Consider the following 16129-nt stretch of genomic DNA (forward strand, 5'->3'; position numbering starts at 1 on the left):
GACATGTGCGAGAGGAGAATGTGGATGATAATGAGAAGAAGAAAGAAGGGAAAAAGCTGATAGTGGAAACTAATGTAGTGGAATATACAGTGTCAAGAGGCTTTAGAGTGATAGCATACTTGAGAGAGGAGCCAGGCTGACTCTATATTTGCTGGGTGTGGCTGCAGACATGAATCAGTGTGTGTGAAAACTATCACTGCACTGGACAAAATTCCTCAAAACACACAGCATGCACAGTGTATATACATATAGGACATAATTCAATACTAGATGAAGCAGATTGAAACAGTTTAAGTTAGGATTTTGTGAACTAAAATGTGTCTATTTAGAAGTCACTGACAAATTAGCTATCATGATTCTCTGGTGACATTTGGGTACCTGTTTCGACAGTAAATATACATTTAAACGATGTATAAGTTGTAACAGTGGCGGCTGGTGGACAATGTTCAAGGTAGGGCTGTGCCACATCCAATCAATTTCAGCAAAGATCCCAGTATGATTTAATGCAAAACAATTAAGGTATCAAACACGTATTACTACTTTGCAGTTAAATATTTAACCTTTATTCCAATATGAAAAAAGCAGTAAATAACACTTTGACAAACACGTCAGGACATCTTATTTTTGTCACCCTCACAAGCAATTCAGTATAATATCATAATATATATATCATATAATAATATTCACTATAATATAAAACACACACACACACACATATATATATAATTATTTATTCATCACTATATATCCATTTCTCAGACAGTTTCCATTTCCCTCACTCCCTAACTGTCGGTGCTGGATCTGTCCCCGTTGTTTTAAAAAGCTAACTAAGTTATTAGCATGACGTCATCCAGCTAGCCTAACCTGTCTGGTACAGCTAGTAGAGAAGCTTTGCATGTACTGGTTCCCTTTCCTGCTAGTCTGCTGTCAAAGTTCTCCTCTCAAACGGGTCTTGGGGTACATCAGACGTCCTCCATCAGACGTCCTTTATCAGACGTCCTGCTAAAGACGTCCTCCATAAGACGTCATTTCCAACTTCCGGTTGAAACCGGTTCAACCGGAATCGAGGAAATTACAAATAAGAGACAAGTGGGTACTTCTCAAGTCTCTTAATTGTCGTTTCCTCGCTCCTCGATCCTCGCTTAAACCGGAAGTGGTTTCTGCGCCGCCATATTGACGGCCGTCCCAAAGCTCTAATGTAGCTCGGAGGAGGGAGGATGGAGGAGGGACCTCGGAGGAGCCATGAGTGAGGAACCACGAGAACAGACTTCCAGGAAGTCTTTTAATGGCCAACACGCCCCCTCATTGTTCATCGGTTATGTGATTGGACGCTGCAGCCGATCGGACTGACTGACTGGAGTTTCACACCAGAGTGAAGACAGATCACAGAATAAACTCAAGCTTTATATTTGATTAGTTTTCTGATTCACAGTCTGGTTTAAATAAATGTTCATTGTAGCCTGAACAACAAAACGACCACAAACAACTTTCTTCATTTATTAGAAAGATTTGTCTTTTCATAATCTGATGTTTCCCTTAATAACTTTTATTATGGATACAATTAAAGAAAGAGAGAGCTGGAGAAACACTTTTTACATCATTCCTGAGTGTTTGATGAGTTTTATCATTTAAGAGAAACAATAATCATATTCTGGGTTATTTAATAATGACGCCACAGTCACAATTTCAAAACGTACAGACGCAAATAATTCATAAATAAGACGATCGCATTCAGCCGGTAGAAATGGATCCTGTGCTTATAAACAGAACATAGGACACAGTTTGTTAACAGACTACGGAGAGAAACACCTCTACAGTGGTGATTACTGTGTCTTTATTAGTTATTAGTATTATTAGTTACTATTATTAAGTACAGTGATCATGTGAACAGACACAAACTTATCAAAAGTCTCTCCAGCTGCTAAAGCCGACTGACAGCTGATCCAGCTGTGATCGTCTGATCCTCCATCATCAGTAACAGATGTGGCTTCACGTGACGCAACTGAGGAAAGGACGCCTCATTTCTCTTAAAACATATTTCCTCGTTCCTCTCTCCTTGCATGGTTTCCTCCACGCATCCCTGGTGGGAGGGACTAAGACGCAAGGAAAGGACGCAAGTGAGGGAAACGGGGACGCAATTAAGAGACTTGAGAAGTACCCATCATTTCAATTGTCATTTCCTCATTTCCTCGCTCCTCAACAACTCCTTGAACCGGAAGTTGTTCTGCGCCGCCATATTGACGGCTGTCCCAAAGCTCTTATTTCTGCTCTGAGGAGCCATGAGCGAGGAGCCACGAGAACAGACTTCCAGGAAGTGTTTTAACGGCCGACACGCCCCCTCATTGTTCATCAGTCATGTGATTGGACGCTGCAGCCCAAGCTGAATCTATTTGAGGAAGCTGATTGGCTAAATTGTATGTCACACATTTATATCTTTAATCAGCAATTGGCTGAACTGCTTCATAGACCCGCCTCTTTTGGGCAGTTTCTCCAGCGCCCCAGAGAGCTGCTGAGACGTGCACACGCAGAGAGGAAGTAAAGACAGGCGGAGAGGACGTGCAGGAAAAGCATATATTTACCGCAGATATCATATTTTACACATATTACTGGGTGATTCCATATTTCAAAAACACAAATATTGACAATTTGTATAGTTTATTATTATTATTATTTATTTTATTTTATTTGTTGTGGCTCAAGGTGGGGCGGCGCCCTAGCGCCCTCTACTGACCAGCCGCCACTGAGTTGTAATAATAATGGACATCAATTTGAAGTTGTTTCTTCTCTTCCAGCAAGCTGCAGAATTGTAACTTAGTCCTCTTATTCAATTAGGAAGAACCTTCTGCAGCAAACATGTTGTTGATATCTTGTTAACATTTATACCTGCAGACTTTACCAGCCAAAGGGATGTTAGTTTTTATGAATGGCTCATAACTGATAGAATTAGCAAATTGTTTATCAACATTAATAAAGGCATTTTAATAAAGGTTATTAACCCTTTTCCCTGTTCGGAGGTGGCACACACATTTTACAGTCAAGAGTTAACAGGTGCATTGTTTAAAAGAAAAATAGCAGATTATTTATAGTCTATATTTGACACAAATTAATGCATTACAAGCTCTGTCTTCTCCCTCTAAACTTCTATGAGTTAACTTTCAGGTTCAAAGTCGAAGCTAGTGGTTCAGAGTTTAACTTGTGCTTTTTTTTTTTGCACTCAAGCTTTTGTATCGCGAGAGCAGCGGAAGAAAGAGAGAGAAAAAAAAAGTTTTAGGGAAAGTTGAGCAGAGCAGGGATGAGGAAAGAGCTCTGCTGAGAGGGAGAGACACAGTGAGTTTTGCCATTCTCATCCTCTGGAATGCATCAGCTCCTTTAACTTATCTGTGCAAAGTCAACACACAACTGGATGCGCACCAGCAGACTCCAGAAGTTACGATGCGCATCTATTTATAGGAGCTCAGCGAAAGGTTTGAGTGACTTTTCTTCTTCTCCGCAGTTTTCCTCTAAACTTATATTTAGCAGTACCTGCAAGTGAGAGTGAAGTAGTCCTCTGTCGGGTCTGAGGCGAATCTCCTGTTCGGGAGACAAGGTAAAGTAACGACTCACTCGTGCGCAATTTTGCACATGGTCATTTCTACACTGCATGCTTTGCTTTTGCGATTCTTGAGCTGAATGATTTTACAACTTATTAATGATAGAAGTGATATCACAGCAGCCACCTCTCAGAGTGCAGCACAGCTGTTTTTCTTTTGTGCGCAGCATCTCCTGCGCTCTCCTCTGCGTCTTTCACAAACCTTTTTGAACTTTTTTTTTTTTTTTTGGTATTGTTTTGCAGCTTTGACTGCAGAGGTCGACGGGGCTGGGAAAGTAGTTTAGGATACATTTTTTTCTACCGAGCACTGGAGCTGCGTACACTTGAGAGTGGATATGCCCGACAGTAAGTGTAGAGGACGGCTGCTGCAGTTGGCCGTGGCTCTGCTGGCCTTGCTGTCGCTCTGCACCGAGCTTGGAGACACTGCAGAGGTGGTGGACACCGAGGACAGCGAGACGATGACCAAGCAGACCGACTCCAGAGCCAGCAGGGCCAAGAGGCGGGGAGGCTCGGACGTCCTCAGAGGGTAATGTGACTATGATAATCCTATTTGGTCCGATTTTGGAACATTTTAATTTTCTAACACTGCCAGTTTTTTTTTTTACACGCAACCTTTAATTTAAATGAGCATCTTCATGTGTGTTTTAGAGCAGGTGTCTGTTCTTCTATAGAACACCTTCATGATCAATGAAGGTCAGAAAACACTTTTTTTGAATCAGGCAGGCTGAGACCCATGAGTGACATTGTCTGTGATGGCAAGTTCGGAGCAATTAGATACTGGCAGGAATATCACATTCCTGCCGACCGCAATAATCAATTATATGCAAACAAAGGAGGCCATTGGTCGTGTGTGGCTGTGGTAGAGAGAGAGAAAGAGGGAGAGACTAACAGTCTAATCCCTCTGGCCAAAAACACCACACCCCAGTTGTGGATAAATCACATCTGCAGCTGTACACAGTGGGTCACTGCTGGAGAGGTTTTGTGCATGTGTGTATGTACGAGAGAGGGAGAGAGAGAAAAAAGAAAAGAAAGAACTTGTGTGTCCAGCGATGACAGCAAGCAGCTGATGAAGGTCACACTGTAGACAGCTCAATGAGCATCCTCCACAGGCATTTTTATTTGACATGTCTTAAGTTCATTTATCAGAACATCTGGGTTCAGAGGAAGGAAGTGCATACAGGCCGCATACTGTGTCACGCTGACGTAACCAGACATCCATCAGGTTTCATTTTTCACCTCAATCTGTTTGGAGTTACACTGTTCAGTATATACACTTAGCCCTGGGTCAATACATGCCCAGGCGAAGCTTACAAATTCACATATGTAGTAGACCTGTTACAGACCTGCAGCAGGATGGCCCAGGCAGTCACTTCCATGTCAGATAGAATATTTATTTATTTTTTACAGGTGTATCAAATTTCTTAAAACACCTTGTGCAGCATAATATTTTCCTCACCAACAATATTTTGATTTAGAAAAGTGTGCCAAATGCGGAATGCCAGGCCGCGCCCTACAGTAGCAACAGCCCCGCAAGGAACACACACCTTAATACCAGTCCAGTGGTTCTCGTCATAAGTGGGTCACAAGATGAATCTAAGGGGTCACTAGATAATTGCCGGGGTAAATAATACCAGATAAATTGTCTTAAAACTTTTTTTTCTTGTGAAATACTTCATAGATTTACCTATTCAGGACCAAAAAGGAAGGGAAAAATCAGTCTTCGATTGAGCTGCTCACTAATCATGACATCTATGATGAGGGTCATTAGTAGGCTCTGTGGAAAATGTGTGCAGAAACATATTTCAGTATTATGGGAGGGGCCTTGCTAATCCTGCAAACGTCACAGGAATGTTGAGTGATATGGAGCCGAGCATGTAATGAATTTTGATCCTGTTGAAGTGTCCTTATTTCTGCTGCGTTTGATGATTCTGGAGAGGCGGTACAGTATTAGTTACAGTATGTGGATCAGTAATCACTGAGCTTTCAGCAGTCGAGGGTCTAGAGACAGAAGATGTTGCCTGTTGGACAGGTTGTAAAGCCCTCAAAGACAGATCTGTGATGATGGTCTTCATGAATACAATGGACTTCACTTGAGAGCGATCTGAACTGGTTATTGGGTTATTGACCATCTGATGCTGCGTCTTCCTCAGGCCAAATGTGTGTGGCTCAAGGAACAACGCCTACTGCTGCCCTGGCTGGAAGACTCTGACTGGAGGAAACCAGTGTATTGTTCGTGAGTATTGCCTCCATTATTCCTGTATCGTGTTCAATTCAGATCAGGTAGAATTTTGAGCTCTTCATGAACATCTGTAATTTTCAGATTCCAGCACCCTGCTGTTTTTGTATTGGAGCCATCCGGTCACAGAGTGTTACACAAAGTGAATGCATGTAACATTACTTAAAAAGTCCTACCTCATCGGAAAAACAACAGGAATGGGACTCCTGCAGACCAGACCTTTATTTTAATTGATCAGCATATAAGAAATTAATTCATCTTTTGTCTTAACTCTATCTAATTAATACAGCAGGAATGAAATGCACTGTACTATATTACTATACTATACATATTACTTTAGTATGTAACTTTACTTTATTTATTGCACTTATTTAGTGAGTTTGTCACAAAAAAACTGTATTTCAGATAATGAACAAACATTGATGACTTTCAGAAGTGTTGTTGCATTCAGATGGTTCAAAGTTGCAACAGGTAAAAAACTACATAACAGTTTAAATTATCATTCGATTATTGTATTAGCAAAAACTTCTAATAACAGTAGTGAAAACAATCAGTAAAAGCTTATGGCAATTTATCTTTTGTTCTCTGACTCACCTGTCTTACAGGTGTGTGCTTTTTTGTTTTATGATGCCAAATATTTGTCCACTTGCCTAAATATTGGGACTCATTAATTGGACTTAACTAAGGTACAAACCAAATATTTAAAGGTGTTTGATCACCCTATGATTTTTCATTAGCAACGGTTTAGTTGGGTTAATGATCGCAATAAGCCGATAACGTGACTTAAAACAAGTGGGAAGTGGTCATTCATTTTGGGCATTTCCTCTGGTATTCTGGCAGTGGTTTCTTTTTCTGGTTTGTTTTCTCTTTGTATTTCCTCCCCACGCCTTTCTATCCCCCCTCTCTTTCCTTCTCCCTCTCTCTCCCTCTCCCCCTCAGTAGACAGGAAGGTCTGAGGGGCTCTGGAGTTGTGTGATTTCAGTCTGGCGGGTCGGCTGGCCGGATGCCTGTCGCGGCAACTAATGACATAGTTTAGCAGTGGGGTTCAGGGAGTAGGGGTCAGTGGCTGGACTCTACCTGATGGGAGCTGGGTTCAGGGGACCATGCCAACAACAATCTGTGGGAAAGAGAACAACTGAGTGAAAACCGCCTGTGCCAACTAAAAACACACACTGGTACACATTTATGGCAACAAAACTCAAAGAAGAAAATAGCTCGATGCCAATTGGGCTTCTATAACGTAGCCATGATGAAGGTTAAAAGGAAGGTTTGGCCAAATTTGGACTGTGGTCTGTTTTAGTTTTGAAATATTACAGGTGAGAGTTCAGTATGGTGTTTAGATCATGGCCTAAGTTGGACCAAATGAAACTCAAACCTGAAATTCAAAAGCAGCAGGGGACAATTTATTTTCTCTCACGCACAATCCAGACAAATCCTGGCACCGTAAAGTGAGCATTGGAGTGTTATTTTACCTTTCACCTGTCAAAGGAAGTTTGTTATGTTGTTTGACCGAGTGTCATGTTCTCCTTTGCAGCGATCTGTCGGAGTACATGTGGAGATGGTTTCTGCTCCAGACCCAACATGTGCACCTGCCCCACCGGCCAGATCGCCCCATCCTGTGGATCCAAGTCAGGTCATTAAACAGTGCCTCCCCTTTCCCACGGAGTGAACTCCTTTGAAGCTTGCTATCATCAGCCTTACGTGTTTTATAATATAATGTGCATAGATGAAGGCGTTCACTGGTATTTGGCCTATAGATAAACACAGTAATGATATGATTTATGTAAATAGGAGAATATGTGAAAAAATTGTGTTTCGGAAAGCACGGCCTAGAACACCCTGCATTTTTTTAATTAAAAGAAGCTGTAATCTGAAGAACAAACATTTCACCATGCAGTAACAACAAGGACAAGCAGTGACAGATTATAGATGGCAGAAAATGTCATATGGCAGTCTTGTCATATCTTATCCTCCTTAGGATAAAAATCAAAGAGGTTGTAATTGGCTCAGATCTTTTCATCTGCATCTTTTTTTCTTAAGTTTTCTTTTCCTCATCATGAGTAATGAGCACTAGCTAGCATGGCACAAATATATGAGGTACTAAGCCAAAAAATCATCCCTTGAAACTGCGTCAAGCAATTTATATATATACGTTGCAATCACGATCTTGCAAATAGTGTGTGTGTGTGTGTGTGTGTGTGTGTGTGCGTGCGTGCGTGCGCACGTGAGTCCTTTGGGTGTGTGTGTGCTTTGGAAGACGTCCACAGTAAACATGTCCTCCATGTTGCTCTTCTTGCAGCTCTCAGCGCTTCAACCCAATGCGCTCATCTGTTTGCACACCATAACTTTCTAGGAAATTATATCTGAGCATATATCTGAGCATGACTTTGGAGTTCAGAGTGCATTCTGTTTATGTTGTAAATCTAATATGCAGCGCATGTTTGTGTACTCTGAATTTAACTCGCAAAACTGCTCTGTGTGTAAATGTCTGTGTGTGTGTTTGTGTTGTTGTGCCCACAGTCCAGCACTGTAACGTTCGGTGTATGAACGGGGGAACATGTGCCGAGGACAACTGCCAGTGTCAGAAAGGCTACGTGGGAAACCACTGTGGTCAACGTAAGGATCATCCTGAAAATACAACAAGGCCGCTGTGACACACTTTAACATTGTCAGCATGTTTTAACATTTACATCTTAGATTTATTTAAGAGAAAGACATATAACATCCATTTCCTAAAGTTTATCCTTTTAAGCCTGAGTTTAGTGCTAATTAGCAAATGTTAGTATCATACTTAACTAAGATGTGAGCATGGTAAACATTAGACTTGCTAAACATTAGCTTGTTAGTGTGTCGCCATGTCAGCCTTAGTGTTGAGCTCAAAACGGCTGTGCCCAAGGACGGCCCCTCAGAGCTGATAGATAGTTTTGGCCATCATTCCTATTAGTAACTAGAAAAGCACACACAGTAGATTGCAGATCCTCGCCAGGTGGGTCTCCCTCTCTCCTCCCAAACAAAGAAGAGTTGAATCTCACTCAATTCACCCTTCTTTAAGCCCCCCCCTCCCTACCTTCCACCGCAGACTGGCCAATCATGGCGTAGCACCTGCCACCTCTGAGACAGTCAGACAAATACGGCTCTGCTTCATAGAATAAGCTGGCTGATGGGTCCAGTAGTATGCGAGTTTAGTGGACAGATGGGCAGATGCACACGCGACTGAAGGCATGATCTCCACCCAGGCTTAGGTTATTTCTGGAAATAACCTAGGGCAAGAGGGCAAGAAACAAGAGCAGTCAGATGCAAATTCAGACTTATTTGGAAGAGAAAACAAATTTAAACTGTAACATTTTCAATCAAACTCTTTTAAACATCTGTTACTGTGTACAGATCATGTTCCTGATTCAACTTGCATACTTATAGTTGTGTGTGCTGTTTTCAGTTTTCCAGTGTAATGAAGGATCATTGCCAGCATTCTGGGTTTTACCTCCAAATAAAGTGGTTTAGATAATGTGCCTTAGTTTGTCTGTGGCTGGTCCGATCAATAGCTGCTCTGTTTGTTTCCCCATCTGACTTCCTTTTAGCGATGTCGTCATGTTCCTAGATGTCTGCAATTTATTTAGTGACTGCATTGTTACCATAACCAATATAAATTATAGACCCATACAAACCATAAAATATCCTGTGAATTTTTTACTTGTTTTGTCATCATGTCATTGTTTGTTTTTCTCTCTTTCCTTCTCCAGCGGTTTGTGAAAATGGCTGTCTTAACGGAGGAAGGTGTGTGGCTCCCAACAGATGTGTGTGTACCTACGGCTTCACCGGGGCTCAGTGTGAGAGAGGTAATGAGTGCCACACTTGCGGTGCTTCGCGTTTCTCTCACTCATCTTACATCACACTGTCTCTGTGCTCTACATTCACTACTCACTACTGATGAAGTGTTTTTAAAGCCACACGTGCTGCTTATGTGACAACGTGACTGGACGCTGAATGACGTTATTTTTGTTGTGACTCAAGTCAAATTCCTGCTTCGTCATGCCACCAGCACCAGGAATGTGGTTTGATGTGGAACATTTGCATGTCAAGCTTGAGCTCAGAAATTACAATTATTTTCCACATCTGTTCCCAAACAAGGCTCTGGGGAATGTAACGTCTTTCTAAATATGCACTGTTTGTTAACTGAAGACCTCCCAACCTCCTGTGGTTGCTCTCTTGCACATGAGAGCAAAGGCTCCAAAGTATACAAGCACACGCAAACCGAGAGCAGCCTAAGCTGTGTTTGTGCTTGGGGTCTGTGGCTGTGATGGCCTGTAGAAGTCAAAGATGTGACCGTGTAAAGCTAATATTTGGATTGGCAGCAGAGCTCCTAATTAGTAACGTCCCTTTTAATGAGGCCATGCTTCAGAGAGCTGTCTGTCGGGTCTGGATGAGGATTGGTCCTTTAGTTTACTTCAGTGTTTTCTTCCACCCTGCAGCTAATAAGACTCTATCTGGTTGCTGGGTGGGTTAGCGCCAGGTCTTATCTGCTGAAGCACACTTCTACATGTTGTGACTTTGGTTTCCACTCTTTCCTGTGGAAGCTTGGCCAAAGAGCTTGTGAGACTGTGGAGGAATTCAAAATCAGCACACAGTCTCTTCTAGATTCTAGTTCATACTTTTCAGGGAACTTAAGAAATCTCTGCGAAACTCTGCTGTTGTTTCTTGTGTTGTATTTGTGATGAATAAATATTGTACGGGAAAAAGATATGACCACATAGTTTGTCTTGTAAGGTGACAAGCATGCAAACTGGCCACTCACTGTCTGCTGCTTTATGAATGGTCGTTTCTTGTCTGCTATAGTGATAGTGTTGTTCTATGATTGAAACAGGCAGACTTTTTGTTGTGTGTGTGTGTGTGTGTGTGTGTTTGTGTGTGTCTGGGAACAGCTTCCGTCTTCTATCAGTCATCTACACAGTTCATTGTGCTGAATATATCTATAGAGGTTCTCAAAAGTGAGGATCTGCTGTTTTATCTGTTTTGTATGATCATTAATTAAATATTTTTGGGTTTTGAAGCTATTTGAAGATATCTTGTTTGTATTTGGGCACTTGTGATGGGCTTTATTTACGACACATTTTATTGACTTTTACCGTTATCAACTACAGCAAAATAATCAGTATTTGCAGCCTTGTAAATTGATCAATTATTTGGTCCTTTATCTTGCATTTGGTTGCACCAAGAAAGGTGGAGAAAGTAGGCCAACGGATACAGTGGCGTTTTGGGTTAGGTTACTTTCGTTGGAATTTCCTTGGCTAGTATCCATCACCTCCCAAGGGAAAGCCATTGTGCTCTCACACAAACACAAGCACATGCATAGAGTACATGTGTACACACATCCATGCGCACATGCACGACCCCACACTGTTTTTAATGCAATTTACAGAACCGTGCCCCATTATGGCCTGATCTTATCACATTAACAAAAACACAAGGGTTTCCACAAACACGTGATCTGACCAGGGGAGAAGTAGCTGCAATCAGGAGGTTGTCTTGGATGTGGAAAGATCCTGGTGCAATCAGGGCTCAGCGTGAACACACCACCACTGCGGAGCTGTGTGACTTTGAGCTGTGTGCTGCTGCCAAATGACTGGCGATCTGCTGACCAGTGGTCTTACCACCAGGCACAGCTGACTGCAGTGAAAATGCAGCCTGGTACATCAACGTGTTCTTTGTTGGTTATAAACGTGATTTAGGTCGGAATGTGGGATTGGTGAGATCCAGCTCGCTGCTGCTGATCGCACGCAGGGCTCTCTGCTCCTGCTGCAGAGTCGTTTAGCTACGGAGCAATAAAGCCAAGCATTCGGTGTGACGCCATCGAGTTCACATGGGATGGTGGTGAAAGACTGGCCTGAAAAGTGGTAACACGTGAGTTACACAGTCGATAAGTCAGCAGTCAGAGCACAACAGGGAAGCCGGTCAGTCAGCTGAGGGGCTCTCTTGTCTCTTAATGCCTCACTGACTTTCCCCTATCAGGCTCTGTTCTAGCCCAATGCAAACCTCAGTAGATAGATAACCAACTGTGTGTCATTGAGTGCATGCTCAACTTGTTAGTCCTGGGAGGATGGAGAAATCTGCTGACGGGCCAATAGGGAAGGCCCCACCCAGATATAAGACCCCATAGCACATGCATGGAAACACACGCAAACATGCACACACGGATGCATGTGCACAAATTCCTTGTGCTAAGGCATGTAAGGATGCTGTGAATACCATCTGCAAGGAGGTAGATTGGAGAAGGGTGGATATGGAAAAGCTAGATGGATTTTTGTGTGTGTCTGTGTACAAAAATGTTGGAGTTAATCCAGGAAACTCTTTTAACCAACTTCCCTGCGGGCTTCCCTCCTGTTCACACCGAGGCTGTTGTTGTGCATAAACTCACCGATCATTGAGGAAGCCAGCATTTCTGTTTTGTTCCAAAATTAACTGAACCTCTGCACAGACATGAAATTGTCTGTGCAGAGAAATCTGCTCCCATATTGAGATGCATGTTTACTGAAGCAGCTACCATAATATGCAAACATGTTTCCAAAAGTAGAGCAGTTAAGCAAAAACAAGAGCGGCATTTTTGCAAGTTTTGGTCTGTTGAGATCATCTCTGGCTAGACTGCAAATGAGGGGCTGGGACATTGGCTTAGATTCTGTGTGTGTGTTTGTGTGTGTGTGTGTGTGTGTGTGTGTGTGTTTGTGTGTGAACATATGTGATTGCTCCCAGATGTACAGGACGTGGGTGGATCCCCCAGATGTATGCAGTTCACAGAGAGACAGTGAGATGACAGATGAAATGACAACACTTTCACCATACAGCTGTCCGCCTCTCCCTGTTTACCTCAGCTGACTGTTTAAGTGCTGCACTTGTATTTGCATTCTTTCATGCTCAGATCTTTGTGTTTTTAGTGTTTGCTCTCCTCCACTAACAGCTGTAATGAGCAGGTATTATGTCAGATGGATTATGTGTGGCAGCCCGACTGTAACAACACATAAACCTTAATCTGATGAAAAGAGAAACTTGAGTTCTTTACACAGTCTGCTGTACTTATTTGGGCGCCATGTAAAAACTTTCCATAGCTCCTGTAATTGCTTTTTCCTATACGGTGTATTGCTTTGTTGTTGTAGGTAAGGCACATAATGTAGGCTTTAAGTAAATACAGACGATACCTGGCAACTTGTGTTTGTTGTCTGCAGAAAAGTTTTGGATGAAAGTGGTGGTGTTTCCCACCACCAGTGTCCCTTTAGAAAACCTCAAATTTTAATGCAACAGGATCTGACAATCTGCCCCACTCAGTCCTGGTTCTGGTTCTCCCGTGCCTCCCTTTTCTCTAGCAGCGAGGTGTCAGAGCAACGAGGCAAAGCTCTGTTCCTGGCAGGAAAAGGAGACGCTGCTACGGGGCACTCCTCCTCCCGCCGGAGCTTCCGACTGCAGGTCGAAGGCGACAGCGTAGCCGTATCTGGATCTGTCCGTGGTGGGCTGGTCACTGCCGGAAGCCCCACTTGACTTACTTGTGAACCTGCATGATTTCATCTGATTTTGCTCGTAATCCGACCCAGTGGTACTGATGACAAACATTATGAATAATTATATAGAAATAGCCAATCTTCTCGCTGATGTCTTGTTTAGGATTATGTAGTGTATGTAGGTCATAGATTGATCGATTTTTAAAGGAATGGCTATGCAATCATTAGCTTTCTTGCATAGAGATCAAGAAGAATGATATCACTCTCATATCTGTCTGTTGAATATAAAGCTTAGTTTAGTACCAACTAGCATGGCTCTCTCTTAAAGTAACTGTCCTACCTGCCGACCTGCACCACTAAAGTTCACTAATTAGCATGTTTTACCTTGTTTGTTTAAGCTGTAGAAAAACGGAACTGTAAAAACAACAGGTTGCGGTTTTACAGGGGCCTTTGTGCAGGACAATCAATCTTCTCATCTAACTCTTGTATTTCCCAGAATGTTAAACTATTCCTTAAATGTTCCAGCTGGTGCGATGTCAAACTTATTGTTCTTGGACTATATTGTTATAGTTCTGTTACAATAGCAAGTACTAGCTTTCTGGTAGCTCCCTGGTGTAGAGGTTGCACAAAATGGAAATAATCAAGTAAAGTACTAGTACCTCAAAACTGTAATTGAATGTCCTTAGTTACATTCCTCCGCTGGGTGAACAGAGAAGTAGACTAAGGATGAAAAGCATTTGGTCCCCAGTTGAGCCAGAGCAGGAGTGAGTGGGAAAGAGCAGGAGAGATGACCCAGTTCTGTTTCACACAGCGCTGGTGCCACAGGCAGAGAGACCGTGGAGGTTGTGGTGCACGTGACGGATCTGGGCTGGGCCCCTGTCCACACGGGAAACGCACAATGTCTCGTTTGTTTTAAACGACTGCACTGTTGGAACTGGTCTCCCTCTTTCCTCTCGCCGTCTGTTGTCTGCCGTGAAATGTGGAAATGATTTTTGCTTCTGGATCTCGGCCAGATTCTTTTGGGAGGGATGAGTTTTTCACTCTCTCTTTCTTTCCGCCCCCTATCTCTGTTTCGCCATCTTCCAAATCCTCACCTGATAAGATTCAGTGATTTTGTTAAATCCGTGGGGAGTTTGCAGCTAAGGAGTGGTGTTTGGAGAGAGGATGAAGTGAGGGGTTAGATGCATGCAAGCAATGGGATCAAGGGAATGAGGAATAAACCAGTTTGAAGGGGAGGTGAGGTGAAGAATCTTGACGATGGGACTTTCTTCACACACTTGAGCTCATATTTAAGCTATTTAGTCTGTAATTCCCGGCTGCTGTTGCTGGCGGCCAAAATCACCCACTGTACTCCGCAGACGTGCCCTGTCAATCAGCCCCTGCTGGCCTTAGGGATGATCAATTCCCTAGATTGTGTATTACCAGAAAAATGAGAAAAAGCAGCACTCTCCATGGTGAATTTGTGATATTGCCTTCAAACACAATACAGGCAACTAAAGAACTGATGATCATATATCGTGTGCAGCAGACTGATTTTTCATTGTCTCTGTTTATTCTAGCTTGTGTCTTTTACTCTCCACATCCGCCCACACAACTTTAAAAGGTTTTCCAGACCCTTTCCCTATCTCTGCTTTTCTCTATCACACACACACTCACACACACACACACAAACACACACACACACACACACACACACACACACACACACGTACAATGCACCTGAGAGCCAGACCGATTAAAATGCCAGGAACAGACAATGCATTCTTTATGGAATGTGTTACTGTCCGCTCTGCTACCCTTTCATCACATATAGTGTAAGGGAGTTGTGAATGTCATGCAAAATTGCATTCAGTTTGAGCGTTTCTGTTTGTGTAATTTCACAATCATTCACTCACAGAATCAAGTTCGGGTTCTAGGTTTTACAGGATTATAAACTTAAGCTTTCTTTGTCACAATTTTGGTTGAAGTATTTGACAAATTTAGTGTTCAACCAAAATTTCTCTTCCTTTTTACGTGTAAGACTGGCAACCAAACTTTGCTGTTTTGCATTGCGTTTGTACTGGAAATAAAGAAACTAATTTAAGTTTCCACAAAAACGAACTCTTGCTTTGCCTCTGCAGACTACCGCACTGGGCCGTGCTTCGCCTCGGTGCATAACCAGATGTGTCAGGGCCAGCTCACAGGCATTGTGTGCACAAAGACTTTGTGCTGCGCCACAGTGGGACGGGCGTGGGGTCACCCCTGTGAGATGTGCCCAGCCCAGCCTCAACCCTGCCGCAGAGGGTTCATACCAAACCACCGCACCGGGGCGTGCCAAGGTAAAGTCTGTTCCTCATCATCTCTGTCTCTTTTTCCATTTTTGTCTGTTTTTTGTCTCTCTGTCACCCTCCCTCCCCCTCCTTCTTCAGGTGAAGTGCTGCTTCTATCCTCTCTGCCGTTTTAACTCCTTCTCCCTCTTTGTCTGTGTTCGCCCCTCTCCCTCTGTCGTCCCCTCATCCCTACCCATCATCCCCTCTCCAGAGGATTAGTTCTAATTGGGTTAAATTGGGGTGGGTGGCAGTGCCTCCCACATGTGTATGGAATGCCCGCAGACACCCGCTGTGGCGGGACTGTCAGAGTCAGTAACACGGGTCAGTGGCGGTGCCACGTGGGAGAGCTCATTTATGGTAAGACGGCCTGTCTGCTCCAGACCCAACAACATCAGAACCTCTGCAGGGGAGGCGGACCTGAGCCAGGACCCAGAGCAACATGGAGTGCTCTGAGACTGCATCAGGTCACAGCCTCCTGGAGGTTTTCAGCCTGAGACCTACATTTTTTTTC

At 43.2% G+C, this 16129-nt stretch overlaps 1 protein-coding gene across 2 annotated transcripts in view; it reads left to right on the plus strand.

Annotated features, from left to right (window-relative positions):
- Nucleotides 1–3285: 3285 nt before the first annotated feature.
- The window catches only part of fbn1 (fibrillin 1), a 58553-nt gene continuing 45709 nt past the window's right edge, over nucleotides 3286–16129 (plus strand). Inside the window, exons 1-8 of one of the 2 annotated variants that reach the window (XM_031848253.1) lie at nucleotides 3286–3327; nucleotides 3494–3586; nucleotides 3833–4115; nucleotides 5740–5822; nucleotides 7360–7458; nucleotides 8346–8441; nucleotides 9566–9661; nucleotides 15430–15627. In XM_031848253.1, coding sequence (XP_031704113.1) covers nucleotides 3925–4115; nucleotides 5740–5822; nucleotides 7360–7458; nucleotides 8346–8441; nucleotides 9566–9661; nucleotides 15430–15627 — 763 coding nt within the window. In that variant the 5' untranslated portion in view covers nucleotides 3286–3327; nucleotides 3494–3586; nucleotides 3833–3924. Of the gene's footprint in view, nucleotides 3587–3832; nucleotides 4116–5739; nucleotides 5823–7359; nucleotides 7459–8345; nucleotides 8442–9565; nucleotides 9662–15429; nucleotides 15628–16129 lie in introns of both variants that reach the window. The other variant, XM_031848252.1, reaches the window with a different exon arrangement.

The sequence above is a fragment of the Anarrhichthys ocellatus genome, unplaced genomic scaffold (assembly GCF_004355925.1).
Source record: "Anarrhichthys ocellatus isolate YVR2014 unplaced genomic scaffold, GSC_Weel_1.0 scaffold8, whole genome shotgun sequence".
Taxonomy (NCBI): domain Eukaryota; kingdom Metazoa; phylum Chordata; class Actinopteri; order Perciformes; family Anarhichadidae; genus Anarrhichthys; species Anarrhichthys ocellatus.